At 43.3% G+C, this 26,694-nt stretch overlaps 1 protein-coding gene and 1 pseudogene across 2 annotated transcripts in view; one reads left to right on the plus strand and one right to left on the minus strand.

Moving 5' to 3' along the window:
- The window catches only part of LARP4B (La ribonucleoprotein 4B), a 56,180-nt gene that overhangs the window by 22,171 nt on the left and 7,315 nt on the right, over positions 1–26,694 (minus strand). The window contains exons 1-3 of one of the 2 annotated variants that reach the window (XM_040247952.1): positions 20,097–24,093; positions 15,570–15,708; positions 15,202–15,342 (exon numbers count right to left, since the gene is read on the minus strand). In XM_040247952.1, the coding sequence (XP_040103886.1) occupies positions 15,202–15,342; positions 15,570–15,708; positions 20,097–23,036 (3,220 nt within the window). In that variant the 5' untranslated portion in view covers positions 23,037–24,093. Of the gene's footprint in view, positions 1–15,201; positions 15,343–15,569; positions 15,709–20,096; positions 24,094–26,694 lie in introns of those variants that run through there. The other variant, XM_040247953.1, reaches the window with a different exon arrangement.
- LOC120868945 lies at positions 2,596–3,097 on the plus strand (annotated as a pseudogene).

A 26,694-nucleotide genomic window follows, 5' to 3' on the forward strand; every position in this document is an offset into this window, starting at 1 on the left:
AAAGACAGAAAAATACCACACAAATGAAGGAACAAACTAGAAGCACAGAAGTCCAAATAAATGAAGAGGAAATAGGCAAACTACCTGAAAAAGAATTCAGAATAATGATAGTAAAGATGATCAAAAACCTTGAAAACTGAACGGAGAAAATGCAAGAATCAATTAACAAAGACCCAGAAGAATTAAAGAATAAACATACAAACAACACAATTACTGATATTAAAAATATTCTAGAAGGAATCAGTAGCAGAATATCTGAAACAGAAGAACGAATCAGTGAGCTGGAAGATAAAATAGTGGAAATAACTTCTGAAGAGCAGAATAAAGTAAAAAGAATGAAAAGAATTAAGGATAGTCTCAGAGACCTCTCAGACAGTATCAAACACACCAACATTCGAATTATAGGGGACCCAGAAGAAGAGAAAAAGAAAGGGTATGAGAAAATTTTTGAAGAGATTATAGTTGAAAATTTCCCCAACATGGAAAAGGAAATAGTCAATCAAGTCCAAGAGGCACAAAGAGTCCCATACAGGATAAATCCAAGGAGAAATATGCCAAGACACGTACTAATCAAACTAACAAAGACTAAACACGAAGAAAGAATATTAAAAGCAGCAAGGGAGAAGCAAGAAGCAACATACAAGGGAAACCCTATATGCTTAACAGCTGATCTTTCAGCAGAATCTCTGCAGGCCAGAAAAGAATGGCAGGATATATTTAAAGGACTGAAAGGAAAAATCTACAACCAAGATTACAGTACCCAGGCAAGGATCTCATTCAAAATTGATTAAGAAATGAAAAGTTTTTCATACAAGCAAAAGTTAAAAAAGAATTCAGTACCACCAAATCACCTTTACAACAAATGTTAAAAGGACTTCTATAGTCAAAAAACACAAGAGAAGAAAAAAGATCTACAAAATCAACCCCAAACAATTAAGAAAATGGCAACAGGAAACTATCAATAATTACTTTAAATGTAAGTGGATTAAATGCTCCAACCAAAAGACACAGATTGGCTGAATGGATACAAAAACAAAACCCATATATATGCTGTCTACAAGAAACCCACTTCAGACCTAAAGACATATACAGACTGAAAGTGAGAGGATGGAAAAATATATTCCATGCAAATGGGAAGCAAAAGAAAGCTGTAGTAGTAATCCTCATATCAGACAAAATAGACCTTAAAATAAAGAAGATTACAAGAGATAAGGAAGAACACCACATAATGATCAAGGGATCAATCAAAGAGGAGGACACCCTCTTGGGTGCAATATCTATGCACCCAACACAGGAGCACCTCAACACATAAGACAAACACTAACAGACATGAAAGGAGAAATTGACAGTAACACAATTAATAGTAGGAGACTTTAACACCCCACTCACACTAATGGACAGATCGTCAAAAGAGAATATTAATAAGGAAACACAAGTCTTAAATGATACATTAGATGAGATGGATCTTATTGATATCTTCAGGACGTTCCATCCAAATGCAAAAGAATACATCATCTTCTCAACTGCACATGGAACATATTCCAGGATAAACCACATATTGGGTCACAAATCAAACCTCAGTAAATTTAAGAAAACTGAAATTGTATCAAACATCTTCTCTGATCACAACGCTATGAGACTAGATATCAATTACAAGAAAAAACTGTAAGATACACAAACAGACGGAGATTAAACAACACATTTCTAAATAACCAACAGGTTACTGAAGAAATCAAAAGGGAAATTAAAAAATTTCTAGAAACAAATGACAATGAAAACATGACAACTCAAAACCTATGGGATACAGTGAAAGCAGTTCTAAGAGGACGTTTATAGCAATACAATCCCACCTCAAGAAACAAGAAAAACATCAAATGACAACCTAACTTTACACCTAAAACAATTGGAAAAAGAAAAACAAAAAAGCAACCAAAGTTAGTAGAAGGAAAGAAGTCAAAAAAGATTCAAACAGAAATGAATGAAAAAGAAATGAAAGAAACAACAGTAAAGGTTAATAAAACTAAAAGCTGGTTCTTTGAGAACATAAACAAAACTGACAAGTCTTTAGCCAGACTCACCAAGAAGAAGAGAAGGATCAAATCAACAAAATTAGAAATGGAAAACAGACAATGCAGAAATACAAAGGATTGTAAGAGACTATTATGAACAACCATATGGCAATAAAATGGATAACCTGGAAGAAACAGACAGATTCTTAGAAAAGTTCAATCTCCCAAGACTGAACCAGGAAGAAATAGAAATTATGAACAACCCAATTACAAGCACTGAAATTGAAGCTGTGATAAAAAAATCTCCCAAAAAACAAAAGCCCAGGACCAGATGGCTTCACAGGAGAATTCTATCAAACATTTAGAGAAGATCTAATGCCTATCCTTCTAAAACTCTTTCAAAAAATTGCAGAGGAAGGAACACTTTCAACCTCATTCTACGAGGCCATCACCCTGATACCAAAACCAGACAAACACAGCATAAAAATATAAAACTACGGACCAATATCACTGATGAACATGGATGCAAAAATCCTCAACAAACTTTTACCAAACAGAATTCAGTAACACATCAAAAAGCTCGCTCTTTCCCTGCTGTCATGGAGCCACGTGGAGGGGGAGGTTCGGGTGCATTAAAGATTCGGCTCCACCTATAACCCACCGCCATGGCCGAGGAAGGCATTGCTGCTGGAGGTGTAATGGACATTAATACTGCTCTGCAAGAGGTGCTGAACACCACCCTCATCCACTATGGCTTAGCATGTGGAATTCACAAAGCTGCCAAGGCCTTAAACAAGCGTCAAGCCCATCTATGTGTGCTTGCATCCAACTGTGATGAGCCTATGTATTTCAAGCTGGTGGAGGTCCTTTGTGTTAAGCATTCAAATCAACCTGATTAATGTTGATGACAACAAGAAACTAGGGGAATGGGTAGGCCTCTGTAAAACTGACAGAGAGAGAAAACCCCGTGAAGTGGTTGGTTGAAGTTGTGTGGTGGTTAAGGACTATGGCAAAGAGTCCCAGGCCAAGGATGTCATCAAGGAGTACTTCAAATGCAAGAAATGGTGAAATAAAACACTGAGTTCTTGGGGGAAAAAAAAAAAAAAGTTCATACACCATGATCAAGTTGGGTTTATTCCAGGAATGCAAGGATTCTTTAGTACATGCAAATCAATCAATTTGATACACCATGTTAAAAAACTGAAAGATAAAAATCATATGATAATCTCAACAGATGCAGAAAAAGCCTTTGACAAAATTCAGCACCCATTGATCATTAATACTCTTCAAAAAATGGGCATAGAAGGAACCTACCTCAACATAACAAAAGCCATAGATAAGCCTACCAAAGGCAAAAAAGGCAAAGCACTCGCTCAGTCATGTCTGACTCTTTGCGACCCCGTGGACTGTAGCCTACCAGGTTCCTCCATCTGTAGGATTCTCCCGGCAAGAGTACTGGAGTGGGTTGCCATTTCCTTCTCCAGGAGATCTTCCCAACCCAGGGATAGAAACCTGGGTCTCCTGCATTGCAGGCAGACACTTTACCGTCTGAGCCACCAGGGAAGCTCTGATAAGCCTACAGCAAACATTATTTTCAATGGTGAAAAACTGAAAGGATTCCCTTAAGATCAGGAACAAGACAAGGGTGTCCACTTTCACCACTATTATTCAACATAGTTCTTGAAATCCTAGCTACTGCAATCAAAGAAGAAAAAGAAATAACCAATACAGAATTGTAAAGTAAAATAAAAAATAAATAAATTTTTTAAAAAAAAAAAGAAAAAGAAATAAAAGAAATCCATATCAGAAAAAAAGTAAAGCTCATACTATTTGCAGATGACACAATACTGTACCTGCTGCTGCTACTGCTGCTAAGTCACTTCAGTCGTGTCCAACTCTGTGCGACCCCATAGACGGCAGCCCACCAAGCTCCGCTGTCCCTGGGATTCTCCAGGCAAGAACACTGGAGTGGGTTGCCATTTCCTTCTCCAATGCATGAAAATGAAAAGTGAAAGTGAAGTCGCTCAGTCATGTTCAACTCTTCACAACCCCATGGACTGCAGCCTACCAGGCTCCTCCATTCATGGGATTTTCCAGGCAAGAGTACTGGAGTGGGGTGCCATTGCCTTCTCCAGATACTGTACCTAGGAAACCCTAAAGATACTATCAGAAAATTACTAGAAAAGAAGTAGTAAAGTTCTATTTGCAGATGACATGATGATGTACCTATGAAACCCTAAAGATACTATCAGAAAATTACTAGAGCTGATTACTAGTGAATTTAGCCAAGTGACAAGAAACAAAATCAATACACAGAAATCACTTGCATTTCTATATACAACAATGAAAAATCAGAAAGAGAAACTAAGGAATCAATCCCATTCACCATTGGGAAAAAAAAAAGAATTAAATACCTAGGAATAAACTTAGCTGAGACAAAAGAACTGTACACAGAAAATTATAAGACACTAATGAAATAAATCAAAGACAGCATAAACAGATGGAGAGATTTTCCATGTTCCTGGGTAGGAAGAATCAATATTGTGAAAATGACTATACTATCAAACGCAATCTACAGATTCAACGCAATGTCTATCAAATTAGCAATGGCATTTTTCACAGAACTAGAACATAAAATTTCAAAATTCATATGGAAACACAAAAGACCCCAAATAGCAAAAGCAGTCTTGAAAAAGACGAATGGAGCTGGAGGAATCAATCTTCCTGACTTTAGATTATACTACAAAGCTACAGACGTTAAGATAGTATGGTACTGGCACAAAAACAGAAATATAGACCAATGGAACAAGATAGAAAACCCATAAACAAACTCATGTACTTCTGGGTAACTTATTTTTGACAAAGAAGGCAAGAATATACAATGGGGCAAAGACAGCCTCTTCAATAAATGGTGCTGGGAAAACTGGACAGCTACATGTAAAAGAATGAAATTACAACACTTCCTAACACCATACAAAGATAAACTCAAAATGGATTAAAGACCTAAACGTAAGACCAGAAATATAAAACTCAGAGGAAAACACAGGCAGAACACTCGATGACATAAATCAAAGCAAGATCCTCTATAACCTATATCCTAGGGTAACATGGGGAAAAAAAAAAAAGTAAACAAGTGGAACCTGATTAAACTTAATAGCTTTTGCACAGCAAAGGAAACTATAAGCAAGTGAAAAGACAACCCTCAGAATGGGAGAAAATAATAACAAATGAAACAACTGACAAAAGATTTATTTCCAAAATATAAAAGCAGCACAAACAACTCAATGCCAAAAACACAAACAACCCAATCATAAAGTGGGAAAAGACTTAAACAGGCATTTTTCGAAAGAAGACAAACAGATGGCTAACAAACACATGAAAAGATGCTCAACATCACTCATTATTGGAGAACTGCAAAACAAAACCACAATGAGATTATCACCTCACATTGGTCAGAATGGCCATCATCAGAAAGTCTACAAACAATAAATACTGGAGAGGGTGTGGAGAAAAGGGAATGCTCTTGCACTGTTGGTGGGAATGTAAACTGATACACCCACTATGGAAGACGGTATGGAGATTCCTTAAAAAACTAGGAATAAAACCACTGTATGACCCAGCAATCCCACTCCTAGGCATACACCTGAGGAATCCAAAATTGAAAAAGACACATGCATACCATTGTTCACTGCAGCACTATTCCCAATAGCTAGAACATGGAAGCAACCTAGATGTCCATCGACAGATGAATGGATAAAAAAGTTAGGGTACATATACACAATGGAATATTACTCAGCCATAAAAAGGATTGCATTTGAGTCAGTTCTGATGAGGTGGATGAACCTAGAACCTATTATAGAGAGTGAAGTGAGTCAGAAAGAGAAAGATAAATATTGTATTCTAATGCATATACACAGAATCTAGAAAAATGGTACTGAAGAATTTATTTATTGGGCAGCAATGGAGAAACAGACATAGAGAATAGACTTATGGACGTGGGGAGAGGGGAGGAGAGGGTGAGATGGATGGAATGAGTAACATGGAAACTTACATTAACATATGTAAAACAGATAGCCAATGGGAATTTGCTGCATGGCTCAGGAAACTCAAACAGGGATCCTGTATCAATCTAGAGGGGTAGGATGGGGCAGGAGATGGGAGGGAGGTTCAAAAAGGAGGGGATATATATGTATACCTATGCTTCTGAACTGTGGTGTTGGAAAAGACTCTTGAGAGTCCCTTGGACTGCAAGGAGATCCAACCAGTCCATTCTGAAGGAGATCAGTCCTGGGTGTTCATTGGAAGGACTGACACTGAAGCTGAAACTCCAATACTTTGGCCACCTGATGCCAAGAGTTGACTCATTGGAAAAGACCCTGAGCTGGGAGGGATTGGGGGCAGGAGAAGAAGGGGACGACAGAGGATGAGATGGCTGGATGGCATAACCAACTCGATGAACATGAGTTTGGGTAAACTCCGGGAGTTGGTGATGGACAGGGAGGCCTGGTGTGCTGCAATTCATGGAGTCACAAAGAGTCAGACACAACTAAGCGACTGAACTGAACTGAACTGACTGATAGCTGATTCATGTTGAGCTTTGACAGAAAACAACAAAATTCTGTAAAGCAATTATCCTTCAATAAAAAAATAAATTTAAAAAAAATCTCAAAAAAAAAAAAGTTTTTGTACAGTAAAGGATACCATCAACAAAATGAAAAAAACAACCTACTGAACAGAAGAAAATATTGACAAATCATGTACCTGATGAGGGGCTAATATTCAAAATACATAAGGAACTCATATAACTCAGTAGCAAAAAAAACCAAAAAAACACCTATGATTAAAAGAAAAAATAGGTAAAGGACTTTAAACAGTTTTTCAAAGAAGACATACAGAGAGCCAAGCAGCACATGAAAAGATGTTCAACATCTCTCATCATTAGGGGACCACAAGTCAAAAACCAAAATGAGGATCACTGCTCACCTGTCATAACTGTCGTTATCCAAAAAAAGGTAACAAATAACATGTGTGGGAAGGATGTCAAGAAAAGGGAGCGCCGCCCCACCCCCCGCCCTGTGTATTACTGGTGGGGACATAAACTGGCACAGCCACCATGGAAAAGTGTGGAGGTTCTTCATAAAACTAAAATAGCACAACCGCATGATCCATTACTGGGCATACACACAAAAGAAAGGAACTCAGAGTCTCAAAGATCTGCCTGCACCTCCATGTTCACAAGGATTATTTATAACACCCAAGACATGGAAACCTCCCACGTGTCTATCAATGGATGAATGGATTAAAAATGTGTCTGTGTGTGTGTATATCTATATATAGTCCAGGGTGTGGAACAATGCAGGGACAGAGCATACCAGGAGGGTGCCCAGAGGCGGGGGAAACCCCTAGAGGCAGACGCCTATGGGATCACAAAAGAGTCAGACACTATTTAGCGACTGAACAAGTTTATACACACACAATATATACACAGTGGACTATGATTCCACAAGAAACCCTGCCATGTACAACAACATGGATGAATCTAGAGACTACTGTGCTAAGTGAAATAAGTCAGAAAGAACCCCCCAAAACTACACGATGCCACTTATATGAGGAATCTAAAAAAGCTGTGAACACAGAGAACTAGAGCGTAGAGCCACAGCTGCCAGGGGCTGGAGGCAGGAAGCGGAAAGATGCTGATTTAAGAATACAAACGTTCAGTTCTAAGGCATCAGCTCTGGGATCTACTGTACAGCATGGTGACTATAGTCAATACTGCTCTACTCTATACTTGAACTTTGCTAAGAGAGTAGATCTGAAGTGTTCTCCGCATTCCAAAGGGGAAAAAAAGAGTACGTGAGGTGACAGCTATTAAACCGGCATGTTACTCTACACCGTAAGTATAATTAACATTTACTTGTCAATTACACCTAAATAAAAAGAGAAAAAAACCTGTAACCTCCCACCACTTTACTCATCATGACCTGTCTTCTCTATGGTGTGCATCACCCTCTCACTTTATATAATGTGAATGTAAGTATATTCTGTGTATGACGACGGTCTGTCTCTGCCCGAATGGATGTAAGCACCCAGAGAGCAGGAGCTTTCACCAATCGTATGAACTGAGTCCCAAGTACATCTGGCACGTGGTGGGTTTTAAATATCTTTTTTATTAAAAAACCAAACGAACCAGTTTTCTAGATGTAGAGCATTAGCTCCTGAAAGAGACACAAGGATGGTCTGGGCTCAGGGAGCAGACAGAAGCCTGAGGGTCTCTGAGTCCAGGGTGTGGGACAATGCAGGGACAGAGCACACCAGGAGGGCACCCAGAGGTGCAAGGGACCCCTGGAGGCAGACGCACGTTCCCTGCATAGCACAGGCACGAGGACTCCCTGAGGCCGGGGAAGGATCACATCAAAGGAAGGAAGGAGCTCATGCCTCCTGCTCTGCCCTCATGAACACCTCATGGACACTCCTGAAGTGTAGGCTGGCACAGTGACAGGACCACATGTAGAGGGAAAAAAAAGAGTAACTTCACAGTTGAGAAAGCTAATAATAAACCTACTTCAGCCAGCTGGTCACGGTCAACAACAGCAGCAATAAATCATGCTGGCAGTATGTACTCTTAATGTGATGGGATGAAAATGGCTCTTGACTTCTGTGGTATTCCTTCCCTCAAACCCACCATGATGAGAAAAACATCACACAAATTCCAGTATCATGCAAAATAACTGAGCAGTACTCCTCAAAATTATCAAGGTCATCAAATACAAGTAACGGCTGAGAAGCTATTACAGGCAAGAGACCCTAAGAACACAAGTCACTTACTACATGTAACATGGTGTCCTGGGACAGAAAAATGTCAGTAAGTGAAATGTACCAATCCTGGTTCAGGAACTGTGGCAAATGCATCATATGAATATAAGGTGTTAACAGGAGAAAACGAATGCTGGGTCTATGGGAACTCTCTGTACTCTATCTGCTCAATTTTCCTGTAAGTCGAAAGCTGTTCTCAAACAAATAGCAAGGTGAGAGACTCAAATCTAACCATGTTAATTACCATAGTAAAGGTTAACATTCTAAATGCCTAAATTAAAGGCAGAGACTACAGGATCTGACTTATTATCCAAATACTGGTTCTTTGAGATGAATAAAATTGACAAACGTCTACCCAGACTGACTACGGGGAGAGGGGGAAAGAAGACAGGAATTACTAACAACAGGAATGAGTGCTATGACATAAAAACAAATTTTATAGATACTAAAAGGATAAATAGAGTACTGTGAGCGATTCTATGCAATAACTTGGACAATTTAGATGAAATGGACAAAATATGTAAGTAAAGACAGAAGAAACCAAAGCTCTCTCAAGAAATAAACCTGGGTAGCCCTATATAAAAAAACAAACAAACTGTAGCTGACAATTTTCCCACAATCAATATTCTACATTCGGATGGCTTCATTTTTCACTTAAGGAAGAAATAAACTCTTCCCAAAAATTCACTAGGAGGGAAAACATCAAAATAAAACTACAGACCAACATCCCTCATGAATGCAGGCGTACAAATTCTAAGCAGAATTATGGCCAATCCAATCCAATAATATATGAGAAATGTATTACATCCTGATGCAGTAAGGCATACCCCAGGAATTTAAGGTTGGTTAAACATTTTTTAAAAATCAATGTAATTAATCTTAACACACACACACAAAATACAATCAATACAAAAAATAATAATACAATCATTGCCACAGATGAAGAAAAAGCATGACAAATTCCTCTTTAACTGTTCCTCCTTAAAACTCTCAGCAGACCGTATAACAGAAGGGGATCTGGTCCGCCCAGCAAATGCCACAAACACAAAACCAAGAGCACCACTGTACTCAATGGTGAAAGACAGTGCCCACCCCCGCCCCCCATCAGTCAGACATTTGCTCTTACCACATCTGTTCACCTCTGTAATGAAAATTCTTTCAGTGCAATGAGGCAAGATAAAGGAATAAAAGGAACTAGACTGGATAGGAAATAAAACTGGATTTATTCACAGATAACACCAGTCCATGTAGAACATCCAATGGAATCTACAAAATAGTTTCTAAAACTAATATGTGAGCTTAATAAGTGTTCAGGGTATGATACCAATTTATAAAAGTTAATATATTTCTATCTATTAGTAACAAATAGTTGCAGATTGAATTTTTAAGAACCACTTATAATAGTATTCTTGCCTGGAGAATCCCATGGACCAAGGAGCCTGGTAGGTTATAGTCCATGGGGTCATGAAGAATCGGACACAACTAAGTGACTAACACACACTTTTAAAACAGCACCAAAAAATATGAAATACTTAATGATAAATTGAACGGAAGATGCAAAAAGCCAGTGGGCTGAAAACTGAAACATACAGTGAAAAATACAGTCAAGAGAGACTAAAGATCTGAACAAGCAGACATATACCACATCATGGACAGCAAGCCAAGATGTCAATCTTCTCCAACTCATCTACAGAGTCAATGAAATTCCAATAAAAATCTCAGCACGCTACGGAAATTGACCAGGTCACCTGAATGTGCATGGAAATGGAAAGGACCTAGATCAGCCAAAATAAGCCTGAAAAAGAACAAAATTGGAAGGCTAAATAATACTACCTGCTTTTAAAGAATTATTTACAGTGATTAAAACAGTGTGGTTTTGTTGTCCAAACAGACTGATGAAGAAGAGACAGTCCAGGGACAAACCCACATACTCAGGGACAAATGATTCTGACAAAGGCAGTGCAGTGGGGAAGGGCAGGAGAGTCTGTCTGACAAATGTTACTGGAACAACTGCATATCTATTAATACATGTGCTGGGGAGGAGGGGAAGAACTCTGCTTCACACCTCACACCACATACAAAAATTAATTAAAAATGGACCACAGACCTAAAAAATGTAAAACCATGTAACTGTTACTTTCCCGGTGGTATAGTGGTTAAGAATCTGCCTGCCAATGCATGGGACATGGGTTTGATCTAGGTGTGGCAAGATTCCACACGCTGCAAAGCAACTAAGCCCTCAGGCGGTAACTACTGAGCCTGAAGTGCTGCAACTACTGAGCCTGAAGTGCTGTAGCTACTGAAGTCCACACCCTAGAGAAAAGTCCACGCACAGCAACCAAGAGCAGCTCTGATTGAGCCTGAGTGCTCCAACTACTGAAGTCCACCCCACCAGGGGCAAGTCCATGCCACAACCAAGAGCAGCTCCCACTCGCCCCAACTAGAGAAAGCCTGTGCACAGCGATGAATAGCTGGTGCAGCGAAAAATAAATTTTAAATTAAAAAAAAAAAAAAACAAACAGCAGAAAACATTTGTGACCCTGGATTAAAATTCTGTAGGAATAACATGAAAAGCAAGGTCCATAACTCGACAATATAAAAGGTTTTAATCTTTTACTTTTCAAAAGATACTATTAGGAGAACAAAAAGACAAGCCACACAAAAAGACTGGAAAGATGTATTTCAAGTTACATATTGATAAAGACTTCTGTCCAAGGAACTCTCAACTCAATAATAAATCAATCCAATTAAGAAAATAGGCAAAAGACTTGAACAGACCCTTCACTGAAGAAACATACACACTTGAAAAGATGTATGACACCATTAGTCACTAGGGAAATGTGAAGTAAATCCACAGGAAGATTCTACTACCGAACTTCTGGAATGGTTAACATTAAAAAGACTGATGGTATCAAGTGCCAGCAATGTGTGGAGCAGCAGAAACTGTGACCACCGCAAGTCGGGGTGCAAGGGGACAGCTATGGAACACAGCTCTACCATTTCTTAAAAAGATAAGCCAATGCCTAGCCAACGACCCATCTACTCCATTCCTAGGTATTTACCCAAAAGGAATGAAAACAGATGTACACACAAAGCCTTGTTTATAAATGTACATTGTAGCCTTATTTGTAAGAGCGCCAACTGAAAACAATCCAAATATTCATCAACAGGTGAATAAAAAAACAAACTATGATAGGTAATGGAATGGAATACTACTAGGTCCAAAAAGTAAAGGCCCCAAAATGTTACCACTTGAATGAATCTCAAAACAAGTAAGTAAAAAAGCCTCACAAAAAGAGCACATACTGTAAAACTCTCTTTACATACAATTCCAGACTAAAGTGCAGTGACAGAAAGCAGATGAGTGGCTGGCTGGGGCAGGGTGTGGGCAGGAGAAGGCACAGGCGGTCTCCGTGGCAGCCGGCAAGGCTCTGCCATGACTGCAGATGGTTTCTCAGGTGTCTACCCAAGAAAGTCCAAATGGAAGAATCAGTGAGTCAGTTCTAGAATGATCTGAATACTGCTTCAAGCTAAGGAAAATAAAGCTTACAGAGAAAGCAAGGATATTCCAAACGTGATGTTTACGGTACACTAGTGGTACCTCATTAGTGCTCTACACCCCCGAGGTTGGCAGGTGTGAAATGGCCATCCAGGAGCTCGACCGCTGTGGGGCCTGAGAGGCCCCTGCAAGTCTGAAACTGTGAATGGAAAATGAGACCACTCTACATTGCAACACTGGTCTTCTTCAGCCACATATGCCTATCTGCTTAGGAACAGACAGAGTAGGTAGATAATTACATTTAAACAAGTCAGAGGCATCTGCTAAGCAACTATGAAGGAAGTTAGATGCAAGAAAGTAGCTGAAATGATGGTCTATGTAATCCAGGCAGAATGAGGAGGGAAGTGAGGGGCCAGGCAGGGACAGGCACGTGGTCACAAAGGTCAGCAGCAACTGTGCAGACCAGGTCTTTCTGGGTCCTCTTCTAGGGGAAAATAGTTAACATCAAACACTTACACAGTACTTAATTAAGAACCTTTCGTACGTAACCCTACAGCTGGTGGTAAGAAAGGGAAGGCAGGCTTTCTCAGTCATGCAACCTTCTCTAGACAGTGACATGGGGGCCTGAACACAGTCCTTGTGCAGCCGCTCTGCTAAGTGTTGGCAGCCAATCTGGGGGAGCTGATTCTTTGCACTCACCCTTGCCCATCTGACCATCAATAACAAGCGTGCAGCCTATTCCTCAGGTCTACTGGGGTCTTAAAATCCCTTCTAGATTAAGGCAGAAACAAAATCGGAGGTGAACAACTGCTGTTCCATTACCCACGGGGTTTTCTATGCTGGCCCACACCCTGCACCCCAAAAGAGAACTCCCTTGTTTTTCTTCTGAAACGCTTTAAATACTCCTTTCACAAAGAACCACCTCCTCCTGGGTTTGACTCAATTTCAACATGAACGTTTCCTGTCTGTACTTCTCCTGGCGCTTGGCCTTCTCATCAGTCTCGTCTTCTCCTACTCAAATCTGACCTGCCTTTCGGCAACTGTTCGGGTCTTACATTCCCCTGAGGGCCCTGGACTGGCACCCCTCACCTAGGCATCAGCAGGAGAGTCAGTTTACAGAAGAATCAAAGGAACCAGTGAAAGGTACATTGTTTAGAGACAGGTTTAACAGGCAGAACTTTTAAAGCACATCAATGTCTGAACAGGGTGACGGTAGCCACTGATAGTACCTTTGCGCACAGAGTGGACAGGAAATTGTCTGGGGCTCTGATGGTGAGCTGGGGCCACCAAGCATGCACCCCAGCTCACTCCAGCTCTTCGTGCTCTGGCCTACTCGCCACTAGTGTGGAGAAGCCACTGCAGGAAGGGGGTGGGGTGCACACATTTAGAGAGAATGGAACCAGCTCTAACCCCACCCTCAAGGCTTCTGCTTCAGCACCAATGACAGAGGAGTATGTTTCAAATGAAAGGGGAAAAAAACTAATGAATAGGGATAAATAGCCGATAAAAAAATCGAAGTATTAGTAATAAGAATGCTAACTGAAGCTGGGAAAGGAATACATGAACACAGTGAGAATTTTAACAAGAAACTAGGAAACAATTTTTAAAAAGAGAAGCAGTCAGAGCTGAAGAATACAATAATGGAAATGAAAAACAGTGTAAGGACTGAAAACAGATCAAGTAGCAAAAAAGAACTCACAAGCGATCGGGAAGACAGAATAATGGAAACCACTCAATAAGAATAGCAAAGGACCACTTCAGCTATTTTAAAAAATAAGGATAATTTAAGGGGCCTCTGGGACAACATCAAGTATACTAAAATCACATTACAGAGGTCCCAGAAAAAGGAGAGACAGAGAAGGTAAAATATGCATCTGATGAAATTATGGCTGGAAACTTCCCAAAGCTTAAGAAGGAAACAGATATCCAGGAACAGGAAGCATGGAGGGTCCTATTCCAAATGAGATGGAACTCAGAGACCCACACCAAGACATGTCATAATTAAAACGGCAAAATTACAGCTTAAGAGGATTCTAAAGGAAGCAAGAGAAAAAAGGAATTACAATCAAGGGAACCCCCATAAGGCTATCAACTGACTTTTTAGCAGAAGCTCTGCAGGCCGGAAGGGAAGGGCAGGATACATATCAATGGCTGAAAGGTTAACACCTCCATTACTCTACCCAGCAAGATAATCATTTGGAATTGAAGAAAAGATTAAAGAGCTTCTCAGACATGAAGGAACTGAAAGAATTCATCAGTACTAAACCTGCACTGAAGAAATGTTGAAGGGTCTTCTCGAAGTGGAAAAGAAGAACCTATAGGAAAGGGAAACCCCACTAGGAAAGGCAGACACATAGCAAGGACTGAAGATTATTTATATAAGTCAGTATACAGATTAAAATACAAATTGTAGAAGCAACTATAACTACAAGTCATATATAGATTACAATACAAACTGTAGAAGCAACTATAACTACAAGTCATATACAGATTAAAATACAAACTGTACAAGCAACTACAACTATATACAATTAAGGGAGAGATAAGAATATGCGAAATGACATAAAAAAACAAAATGTGGGGGAAGGGAGTAAAAATGTAGATCTTTTAGAATGTGTCTGAACTTAAATGACTGTCATTTCTATTAAGAAGTAGATAAAGTTACCGGTCAACATATATGAGGAACACTGTAACTACAAATCTAAAAACCTACAATAGCTACACAGAAGCTAGAGAGAAAAGAACACAAGCATGCCACCAAAGAAATCATCAAACCACAAAGGAAGAAACAAAAAAGAGGAAGAAATGAACAAAGAACTAAAAGCGCAACATAAAGAAGCCCATACTCTATATGAAAATGAAATCATAAAACAGCTTTACCTGTCTCACTGCTTTCAGGCGGTGACTCATACTCTGAGTGGTCCGGACCCAGCGTGCTCATGGCTGTCTGGTCTGACTCCTGCGGATCTGACAGCCCAACACTGTCATGACTTTTGTCACCATCACCGTTGGTGTCCAACCCTGTAATTAAGAATTTCAACCCAAGAGGAAGGGTTAGGAGAACAGCTTTTTCTTAAAACAGAGACTTACATCTGCAGTTACTGACCTTTTCAACTTGACTGTGAGAGACCTCAGGATTCGTAAATACTGTCACCAACCATGACACAGATCTTAAACACTTTCCCAAAGGTGAACTCAAAGGAAACAAGGCTACAGCCCAGGGCAGAGGCCCAGCCGCGCCCACTCACCGAGGTGGCCGCGGCCAGGGGGCGCCTCCCAGACTGTGCTCACACCGCCGTCTGCAGCTCCACGTGCTTCCAGCTGTAACAGTGGAGTGCCCCATACTTTTGCATTAGGGTTTAGCTCCGAAACCTTGGCTGTTGGTACCTAAGAAAAAATACGATGTGTTTATTTGTATCCAAATTCCAATCACTGCAATTTTACTTACTAATTCAGAGTTAAAAACACATCCATGCTAGAGAATTTATGTGAAAAAGGTGGAACCTATTTACACATACTTTTAGGGAGAGATCAGATGCAAATTCCATGGATGGAGGGGCCTGGTGGGCTGCAGTCCATGGGGTCACTAAGAGTCAAACATGACTGAGCGACTTCTCTCTCACTTTTCACTTTCATGCATTGGAGAAGGAAATGGCAACCCACTCCAGTGTTCTTGCCTGGAGAATCCCAGGGACGGGGGAGCCTGGTAGGCTACCGTCTATGGGGTCACACAGAATCGGACATTACTGAAGCGACTTAGCAGCAGCAGCAGATGCAAAAGTGATCAAAGTTGATGCATTCAGAACTCCACTCACCAGCAGATGTTCAAATTCTTACCAAGTGAAAGGCTCTCAAGAAATGGGAATGAAAGTCCTGCCTTCATGGGGTATTTGATCAACTTTTCAAACTGGTGACTCAGTTATTTCTCTGGTCCAGACTACCCAACACAATTCAAAGATTTGCAAACCTGAGAACCGATGGATAAAACTCTAAAATAAAGCTTCAACACTGCTAAAGGTTAAAGGCCAAAGAAAATGAAAGAGTCATGGTGGAGAGGCGCCAGATGCGGATACCCTGTGACTGTGGCCATTTCCAGTCACGTGGCCCCCAGGCTGTTCCAAACACACTGGCCCTCGACTCCCTGGGCTTGTCTGTCAGAACACTCCCAGACATTTGCTCGGCTGGCTCACGCCTCTGTGTTCCTTGGGGACTGCTGGGGTATTTCCTGGCACACCTCACTAAACCCACCACCACCCTTGAATTTTCTCTCTCCTGCTTACAAATCGTGAAGAGTCCCCCAAATCTAAAAGAAGCTGATGTCCTGGGGCAGCCACCCCAATTCCTAAGCAAGCCTGGCCACAGACCTGCATTCTCCAGGCACTGCACATCACGATCCCACCAAGCAGGGCCAGGGCTGCAAAAGGGGGACAGGCTGGGTCCCAGAGCCCAGGCAGCAGCTCCACGCTGGGAGCAGCCTCCTGGCGCCACCCAGAAAGGCCGTCTCTAAGGCCAATGCACCGTGATGAGCCGAGTAGGGAACAACGTGTGGGTCAACAACCTTAAAAACCACCATAATAAATTCACTCTGGCCGGATGATCGACACCTGCAGGGAGAAGACTGCGAAACCAAGGTAGAGGCTGATGTGGATAAAGTTACAGAGTATCCTCTGCCCATACCTCAAGGCATGGACAATAAACATCATGCCCAGAACCAGGCACCTACATGAGGGCTGATCTGGAGCCCTTCTAAATTTTAAGTACCAGACAGGGCAAAGAACAGGGTACCCTTTCTCCTTCAAGAATGTTTCCCTCAAGAAGCACTGAGTCTTCAAGCTCCCTTCTTATGTGACATCTAAACTTCCAGCTCATTGCTGGACTCTGCTCCTGCACGCCCCCTCGTGTCTTCAACACACATTTCTGGCATCCTCAGGGAGTGCTGGGCACAGCACGAGGTGGTCCGGGAACAAGGCAGACAGGACTGCACCAAGCAAAGTAACAGACAACCTCCACACCTCATGGGCACCACTGCCCTCAGCAGTTACACCTTTTCTCTCTGCTCTCTTTTTCTTCAAATTCATGCCTTTATTCTTTCCTATACTCTCATAACCCACCTCTTCTGGTTACACCCAGTCTCGTTCTCCCACATGACTCGCATCAAGTCTTCCACTCACGGAACAGACCCTGGACCTCAGGGACACACTATACATTCTCTAAATTCCTAACTCCAACCTGCACTTTGCATGAGGTCTTCCTCGTTTTTAGCACCACCTGCAGTTGGCTATACTGCATCACCAACACACATTTTACAGCACACACACACACACACACACACACTCTCTCTCTCTCTCTCACTCTCTCTCTCCTGGAAGCACACTGCCCACAAACAGGATCCTGAGAGCCACACAGGCCTCGGGCTCCTCCCCCTCTGTTCACCCACAAGGCATGTCCTGTCCTCCCCATAGGCTCCCAGGCGTCCACCCTGGGCACACTCTAAGGCATGCACACTGACACCTGGAGTCCTGAGCCCAGCAGGGAGCTGCCTGAGAAACATGTGGGAGGAACCAATGTTTCATGATGTAATAACATAAAATTATACTTTCTACTATTTGACAACTTGTGCAAGGTTTTATGCCACAGCTGACTGGAACACTACCTGTGCACAACTGACTACTTCTACAGCAGGAAACACTCAAATCCAAATCAGGCATCAGGGGCTTCACACAATCTCCAGCAGTCAGTCAGGATTCGAGGGATATTCTGAGGTATGACGGGGATGCAAGAACGGAGATGTGACAGCCAGATGGGTGCCAGGCACACCCCACGCACGCACCTGAGTTGAGTCATGACAGCCTCATGACACAAGTAAGGAAACCAAGGCAGAGGAAGGTTAAGTAACTCGCCCACAAAAATGATCCTAATTAGAAAACTCTGTTCTAATATCAAGAAAACAAAACATTTATCAAGAGCTCATTAACTTCTTGTAACTCACATGAGAAACAACTTGTACTAAACACATTTCTTCAAAATGCAGCTATTTTTCTGCAGTCACAGGGACCTCCAACTGATTATCAACAACTCCAGTTTCATCTGTGTGGCTTCCTAAGTCTTATTTTTTTCCCTGAAAACTCATGGCCAAGCAATAGTTGGCAGAACTAGCAGTGAGCTGACCTTAATGGCCACATTCTGAAGCCATTCTACGCAAATGACCCGTGTTACTCTTTCAAGAGTGCAGTATCCCCAAATTTTGACACTCAAAGAAACACTACCCCTCAGTGCTATGCTGTATTAACAAAAATAAATAACCTACCAACTCACAAACTTACATCTTTTGGCCAGGAAATAAAATCATCCTACTGACAAGTTAGTGAGTAGGAACCAGAACACCGAGTATCAAAGGAGGGGGAGGCAGATGGAGAATATAAGACAGGTGAGATACGAAATGGAAAGAAGTGCTCATTTTCTAAAGTTTAAGTGAGCCTGGACGAGTCCTGGATTGGCACCAAGTTTAGCAACTCAGAGCAATTCAAAGACGTCACAATCATGACATCCATAACTCTGGCTTGTTACCTGTAAAACAGCATAATAGCAGCTACTTATAGCTTAATGAGATGTCTGCAGAGCACTTTGAGGACTGGAGTTTTGACCAAAAAGCAGTACCAGTAAGTGTAGTGTGTCAAGTGAGCACAATGCCAAGCACATGGCACAGCTGACAGCTACCTCAGAGCAGCGCACACGCACCTCACCCTCCCGTGCAGGAGCAGGAGCCATGTGTGCTCCACCTGAGGGACAGGTGTGGACCGCTGGGGCCAGCTGTCGGCCATGTCCACTGAGGGAAGCGGTTAAGTGGTGCTCACCTCCAGAACTACTGTAGGAATAAAACTGATTAACCTGAACATAACTGTTTTGGGAAAAACTCCCAAATCTGAGCATGGAATGGAAAGAAAGGTTAGTGGATAAATTACAGAATTTAATTTCTACTTGCTTGTTTCCATATAATAGGCATAATATTTGAGCCACATCTATCTGTTCACTATTACTATTTCTCTTGCCTAATACAACAAAAACCACTAAAAGTAAGCAGACTGAATGAATGCAATTTTGCTACTACAAGCATACGTGCCCAAAGGACTGCATCAAGAACAAGACTAACTTCCTGTTTCTTCAAAGTTTGCATTTATTACAGAAATTCTAGGAAGATGCTCAAACGACCTGCTTGGTGCAGGATCACGTGCTGGTTTGGTTCTCCCAAACCAGTGGGGCCTGAGTGGTGAGGTTCCCAGAGCCCTGCAGGTGTTTCTGATGAGAAGAGGGAACCGACATCCTGGAGCCAGTTAAAAGCACCAAGAGTACCTCCCTGGACGGCTGCTATGCAAAAGCAGTAGAAAGCAGAGATTTCAACTCCTCTGTGTTCTCCAAGTGTAACCTTTTGCAGTGATTTTAAACATCCAATGGGCCAAATGTTTGTTCCGCTCCTCAAGGAGCCAGTGGCGAGGACAGGATGGATGAAGATAGGGCAGGGTAGGCTCCACAGAAGGCCATGCCTAGGCACTAGTGCTCCAAGTCCACATGTAGATCCTAGCTTCAGTACACTAAGAGGGAACCGAATCCATACTCTGCAGTTTGGAAATGATTAAACTGATGCTATACTAACTTCGTTTTATAACAACATTGAGACAACAAACAATTGTTTAGAATAAATCTTTGTTAATTCCAAGTTAAAAAGCAAAATGAAAGATTAGCACATCACACAATAAAAACTGATACAGCATACTTACTAAGTGGGCACCTGTCTCTTGCCATCCCCAAATGACAGTATCTTCTGCCACTGGTAGCTGAAAAGGAGGCTTTTCCATCCAAAACAAAGACATCTGCAGGTCCTGGGGCTTACGGTGCAGGTCCTCACTAAAGCTGTGCTCATCTTCTAAGGTGTCTTTCGTGACTGCATCAGTCCATGGACAGCCCACTTGATATCTGCAACCATCTGCTGGACCCTCAGAAAACACCTGACTTGCCAGCTCCGCCATCGGGTAGCAGGAAAGTGCACTCAGAAACTGGGGGTGCTGATGCCCTGGGGGGCTCTGCAAATCTCCCTCAGGCAGCTCTTCAGACACAAGTGACAGGGCAGGGTACTCACAATCTGGGACAGCCACCTCCCTGCTGTCATAAGGGACAACAGGAATCCCCTGCGGCCCATCCACTTGGGCAGGGTAAATACCAGTCACGCAGGAGCACGCTGCACGAAAAACCCCTAACTCCACTCTTTCAGAGACCACCAAGCCCTTGTCCCCTTGTAAGGCAGGTCCCTGTGCCGTGGGCCTGGCGCTCCTCTGGCTGAAAGGGCATGCGTGTACACTTGTCCCACACAGGGCTGCGTGGCTGGCAGTGCCGGGGCCGCCACCGCCTTCCTGCAGACGGAGTGCCTCCTCCTCCTCTCCACCCGTCAGCTCTGGTTCTCTCAACCCTGATGCGCGCCCACCAGAGGCCTCAGGAGCGTCTCCAGCTGACTGGGAGAGAACCTGCTTTGGCAGAAGGCTGCCACCACTGTGCACAGGGCTCACCCGCAGGCCTTCCAAGTCCTGCGCGCCTGGGGCCGAACTCTGGCTTACAGGTGGTGCAAGGCTGAGATCCTCATGGCTGCCGTCATTCACTCGGTAGGTACCGTTCCTTCCTGTGTGAGCTGTCTCAAAGTCAAGATTCTTTGCTTCACCGGAACTGACACAAGCAAGCACACCCTGACTGGGCACTGCCGTGCGTTTCTGTGCATTTGCTTCCCAGTCAAAGGCTGTTCGGGGGTCTCCCTGGACCCTCTCTGTGGCAGCTGTCCCGGTGTCCCTGTGACTGGCTCTCGGGGGTTCCTGCTTAGCACTCTCTGGTCTATGAGGGTCCTTCCCTGAGCTCTTCACACACATCTCACCCTCTGTTTCACTCTCCTCTTCGGCGCAGGTGAAAACATCTGCAGAGGAAATTAGGTCACTTGCAGGCCACCTGGAGCCAAGGAGGGACTTGCTGCGTGGAGGTGCTCCCCGCGAGTCTTGGGACATCCCTGGCCCGGCTGCTGCCCGCACTGCACACACCACGTTGCGGCCCTGGGCCCAGGCCTTGCTGGCGCTGGTGTTCACACTCAGGTCCACCTGGGCAGCAGCTCTCCACTCAGAAGTCCTCTTCCCACAAGCGTCATCTTTCAAAACGCTAGTGTCACCCTCATCCTGGTAAGATGGATGGTTCCGAGACGGCAAAGACAAGCCAGCCCTGTATGCATGCGAGCCGCATCCAGTTTCCACAGTGCAGTCTCCAGGGCGCTGCTCCTCAAGCACCAAGGGCCCTGGGCCGTCGCCTCTGTGAGGGGCTGGCTCTTGGAAATTCGCATGAGTGGGAAGAAATCCAAAGGTCCCTGAAGCGATACATTTTCCTGAACTTAAACTGATTCTATCTCGACTTACGGAAAGGATTCTGCAGTTTGATCTACTAACATCTAAACTGGAACAATCGCTGCCTTTCAGTGCTTTTGCAGAGTTACTTGCTCCATCCCTTCCAGAGTTTAAACTCTGATCTGCATGAGCTGTTACGGTCCCACAATCACCATCTCTCTCAACATGTGAAGCGCCACTGATTACAGTACTCTGTGAATCAGTCACCAGACCCCCAGGCTGTGAACTGCCACGCAATCTCCCTTCAGGGATGGTGCATGCACTCACTAGGCAGTCAGTGTCTGTGTGGATGTTTAAGGTGGGGAGTGTGCCCACATTACGGAATGTGCTCCTTTCTGTGTCAGCTTCAGGGAAGCTGGCGAAGGTCTGTGCCAGCAAGGCACCAACGTCTGGGGCACAGGGTGGGTCACTGTCACTCACCAGGGCAGAGCGAGGTTGAGCTTTCTCACCGAGAGCCCACTCTCTCTCTCTTGGGAGTGGCCTGCCCTGCAGGGGCAACTTTGCCCCAGGGGCCTCCAACCCCCCAGGCCCATGACCAGCACTGTCTGGCAGCTGGGCCCCTCTGTGGGCCCCCTCGGAGGTGACAGCTGGACAGCTCTGGGGAGCTGTAGCTGTTTCACACGCATGACCACACAGCTCATCTCCACCTTCTGGGCCGTCAGGATCAACAGCACAAATACTGTAAAATCTGCTCTTTCGGGAATTCCTATACCGTTTGCAGTCACCACAAACAAGACCTCCAGCTGCCCTCTCCTCACCACTCAGATCTGAGGAGTCAGCAGCACTACCAATATGAACAGTGACCAGCACCTTGTTCCCCACCTCGGAGCTTTCCCAGGTGGCTGGGCAGTGGCAGGGAGGGTGGTGGCCAAGGCCCTGGTCAGAGGGTGCCGGGGCTAGAGAGCAGGGCCCCTCACCAGCAGGAAGGCCCCCAAAAGGAGAGCCCCGGGCACCTTCACCACTGTGCCCCACAGCAGTGACGTCAGGGTTCCCGTCAGCCTCACCTACATGTACAGACCCAGTAAAGAGCCCGGACATGGGAGAGGAGTCCAGCAACCACCCAGGCGCTGGGCCCTGTCTGCGTGCCAGCCTTGCCAAAACCCCAGCCCACAGGTTGGCCCTGCGTCCGCCACCGGGAAGCTCCTCATCTCCAAAGGCACTGAATAATGAAGATAAAGTTGTACTTATCTTGCTCTCCGGTTCCTTCTCCTCCACTGATTTTTTTAACAGGCCAGTTTTTTCACTGTCATTGTCACTACTTAATTCTTTGCGGAAGCAACAACCCATGTTCAAAAGTTCAAAAACTCACGTAACAACGCCTGTTGCTTTCTGAGCCTCCACAAGTGCATCTCCCACTAACTTTCTATGGTTTCTGACGAGAAGCCGACACCCAGATCCCAAAAATAACCCTCGCACAGCAGTCACATGTCCCTGCCACTCAAGTCCCAAATCCGAATCACGGCAGACCTGCCCAGTGGCCATCTCCTCAGGCCCGACAGTCCAAATGGCACCCAGAGTCCAAACACACACATAACACAGGAGATCTTTCTGGTATTTTTCTTATTCTCATAAATCCAATAGAAAACTAACTAACATTATTATCCCAGCCAGAAGAAGTCACTACAAACTTTGGCTTTTTATACCGTTTCAGCAGTCTCTGAATTGCATTTCATGGAATGGTGGCAACCAAAGGAGTTAACATATATATTCTCCCCAAAGGGAAACAACAGTAAAAATGTGTTCTTTAAAATTCTTAGGTTTTTATAGTTGTGGGTATTCAGTAATGATCATGCTAGGCACAAAACTGGAATGGTGTCCATTAAGAGATGTATATTGAAGGGTTCCTGGTGAACAGCTTATGCTGTCTGGGGTTTGCGTTAAAACACACCTGGCCTGAAAATAAAGAAGTAAATACATATAGACATAACACTTTCAAAAACCATGTGTGCAGAGGGGAGGAAAAAAAAAATAGAAGCAAACTACAAGGGCGGGAACTGTTCAAGTCAAAATGGGCACACTGAGGTTTGTTTTATTACTATATTTCTGCAGATGTTCAAAAGTTTTGGTTAAAAAAAAAACAGAAAGAGTAAGAGAAACAAAGAAAGAAAATCAACACCTGCAGCCCAGGCCAGGGACCCCCAAAAGCTCCCAAATGAAGCCCTTCTTTCGGCATGAGGAATGCAATTATCCTGCACCCCATGACCCCGGGCCACCAGCACCACAAGGGGTCTGAACTTACTTCAACATCCGTAAGCTTTGTTCTCTGAATAAGAGATTCTTTTTCTTCAGTTCAGTCACTTAGTTTTGCGACCCCATGAATCACAGCACGCCAGGCCACCCTGTCCTTCACCAACTCCCAGAGTTCACTCAAACTCCTGTCCATCGAGTTGGTGATGCCATTCAGCCATCTCATCCCCTGTCGTTCCCTTCTCCTCTTGCCTCCAATCCCTCCCAGCATCAGGGTCTTTTCCAACAACTCAACTCTTCACATGAGGTGGCCAAAGTATTGGAGTTTCAGCTTTAGCATCAGTCCTTCCAGTGAACACCCGGGACTGATCTCTTTTAGAATGGACTGGTTGGATCTCCTTGCAGTCCAAGGGACTCTCAAGAGTCTCCTCCAACACCACAGTTCAAAAGCATCAATTCTTTGGCGCTAAGCTTTCTTCACAGTCCAACTCTCACATCTCACATACATGACCACTGGAAAAACCATAGCCTTGACTAGACGGATGCAAAGTAATGTCTCTGCTTTTTAATATGCTATCTAGGTTGGTCATAACTTTCCTTCCAAGGAATAAGCCTCTTTTAATTTCATGGCTGCAATCACCATCTGCAGTGATTTTGGAGCCCAAAAAAATAAAGTCTGACACTGTTTGCCCATCTATTTCCCATGAAGTGATGGGACCAGAGGGGCATGATCTTAGTTTTCTGAAAGTTGAGCTTTAAGCCAACTTTTTCACTCTCCTCTTTCACTTTCATCAAGAGGCATTTTTAGTTCCTTTTCACTTTCTGCCATAAGGGTGGTGTCATCTGCATATCTGAGATTATTGATATTTCTCCCAGCAATCTTGATTCCAGCTTGTGCTTCACCCAGCCCAGCATTTCTCAGGATGTACTCTGCATAGAAGTTAAATAAGCAGGGTAACAGTATACAACCTTGACGTACTCCTTTTTCTATTTGGAACCACTCTGCTGTTCCATGTCCAGTTCTAACTGTTGCTTCCTGACCTGCATATAGGTTTCTCAAGAGGCAGGTCAGGTGGTCTGGAATTCCCATCTCTTTCAGAATTTTCCACAGTTTACTGTGATCCACACAGTCAAAGGCTTTGCCATAGTCAATAAAGCAGAAATAGATGTTTTTCTGGAACTCTCTTGCTTTTTCGACGATCCAGTGGATGTTGGCAATTTGATCTCTGGTTCCTCTGCCTTTTCGAAAACCAGCTTGAACATGTGGAAGTTCACAGTTCATGTACTGTTGAAGCCTGGCTTGGAGAATTTTGAGCATTACTTTGCTAGCATGTGATATGAGTGCAATTGTGCAGTAGTTTGAACATTCTTTGGCATTGCCTTTCTTTGGGATTGGAATGAAAACTGACCTTTTCCAGTCCTGTGGCCACTGCTGAGTTTTCCAAATTTGCTGGCATATTGAGTGCAGCACATTAACAGCATCATCTTTCAGGATTTGAAATAGCTCAACTGGAATTCCATCACCTCCACTAGCTTTGTTCGTAGTGATGCTTTCTAAGGCCCACTTGACTTCACATTCCAGGATGTCTGGCTCTAGGTGAGTGATCACACCATTGTGATTATCTGGGTCGTGAAGATCTTTTTTGTACAGTTCTTCTGTGTATTCTTGCCACCTTTTCTCAATATCTTCTGCTTTAGGTCCATACCATTTCAAGCCCTTTATCGAGCCCATCTTTGCATGAAATGTTCCCTTAGTATCTCTAATTTTCTTGAAGAGATCTCTAGTCTTTCCCATTCTGTTGTTTTCCTCTATTTCTTTGCATTGATGGCTGAGGAAGGCTTTCTTATCTCTTCTTGCTATTCTTTGGAACTCTGCATTCTTGCTTACTATGATTCAAATATGACATTTTGAAAACAAAATAATTCTGTTAATTCTTTTGTGAGAGATTTTTCTACGTTAACCTACAAGTTATAGCTGGTGGACTTCTAACATTTTATAAAAGACTGTTAGTTTTTGATTAAAAAAAAAAGTTTAGGAATTCTACTTAAACATGATGATAGCAATTCAATCTGACTGTTCTACACTCTCCTCCCCCGATTTCCAAATCTCATCATGCTTTGTAAGGCCATCCCTCTCAACTGTGTAGAACAACTCTCTTATGCCCACATGCCGCCCACTCTTCAAGCGTCTGGGAAACCATCCTAGCAGTAAATGCACCACTGACTCTCTCAAATTGGGGGATCTGCAGGCTCTCTCAAAGATGCAAACACAAACATAGGTTTAAGAGTGCACTGTTGCTAGGAAACACCACTTAACTGACCTAGTGAAAGTCTTTCAGTGGTGTCCGACTCTGCAACTCCATGGACTGTAGCCTGCCAGGCTCCTCTGTCCATGCAACAACAGTGGCTGTTCCCTTCTCCAGGGGATCTTCCCAATCCAGGAATCAAACTGGGGTCTCCTACACTGCATGCGGATTCTTTACCAGATGAGCTACCAGGGAAGACCTAACTTACTGAGAAAAGAACTGGATCTAGTACATCATTTCATTCATGTCCAGGGAAGGCTAGATGACACCAAGGTGTACACAGAAGTAAATCGATAAAAGCAGTAGGAAGTTGTTCACTTGGCACTCAGCAGTTCAGGTTGCAGAAAACTCAAAGAAATTCTTGTTAACATACCATGAGCACTTGGTGAAGGAGGCTTTCATTTTTGTGAAATACCACCTGACAGACTAAAAATGAATGCCACCAATTTGCA

This window comes from Oryx dammah, unplaced genomic scaffold (assembly GCF_014754425.2).
Source record: "Oryx dammah isolate SB20612 unplaced genomic scaffold, SCBI_Odam_1.1 HiC_scaffold_10, whole genome shotgun sequence".
Classification (NCBI taxonomy): Eukaryota; Metazoa; Chordata; class Mammalia; order Artiodactyla; family Bovidae; genus Oryx; species Oryx dammah.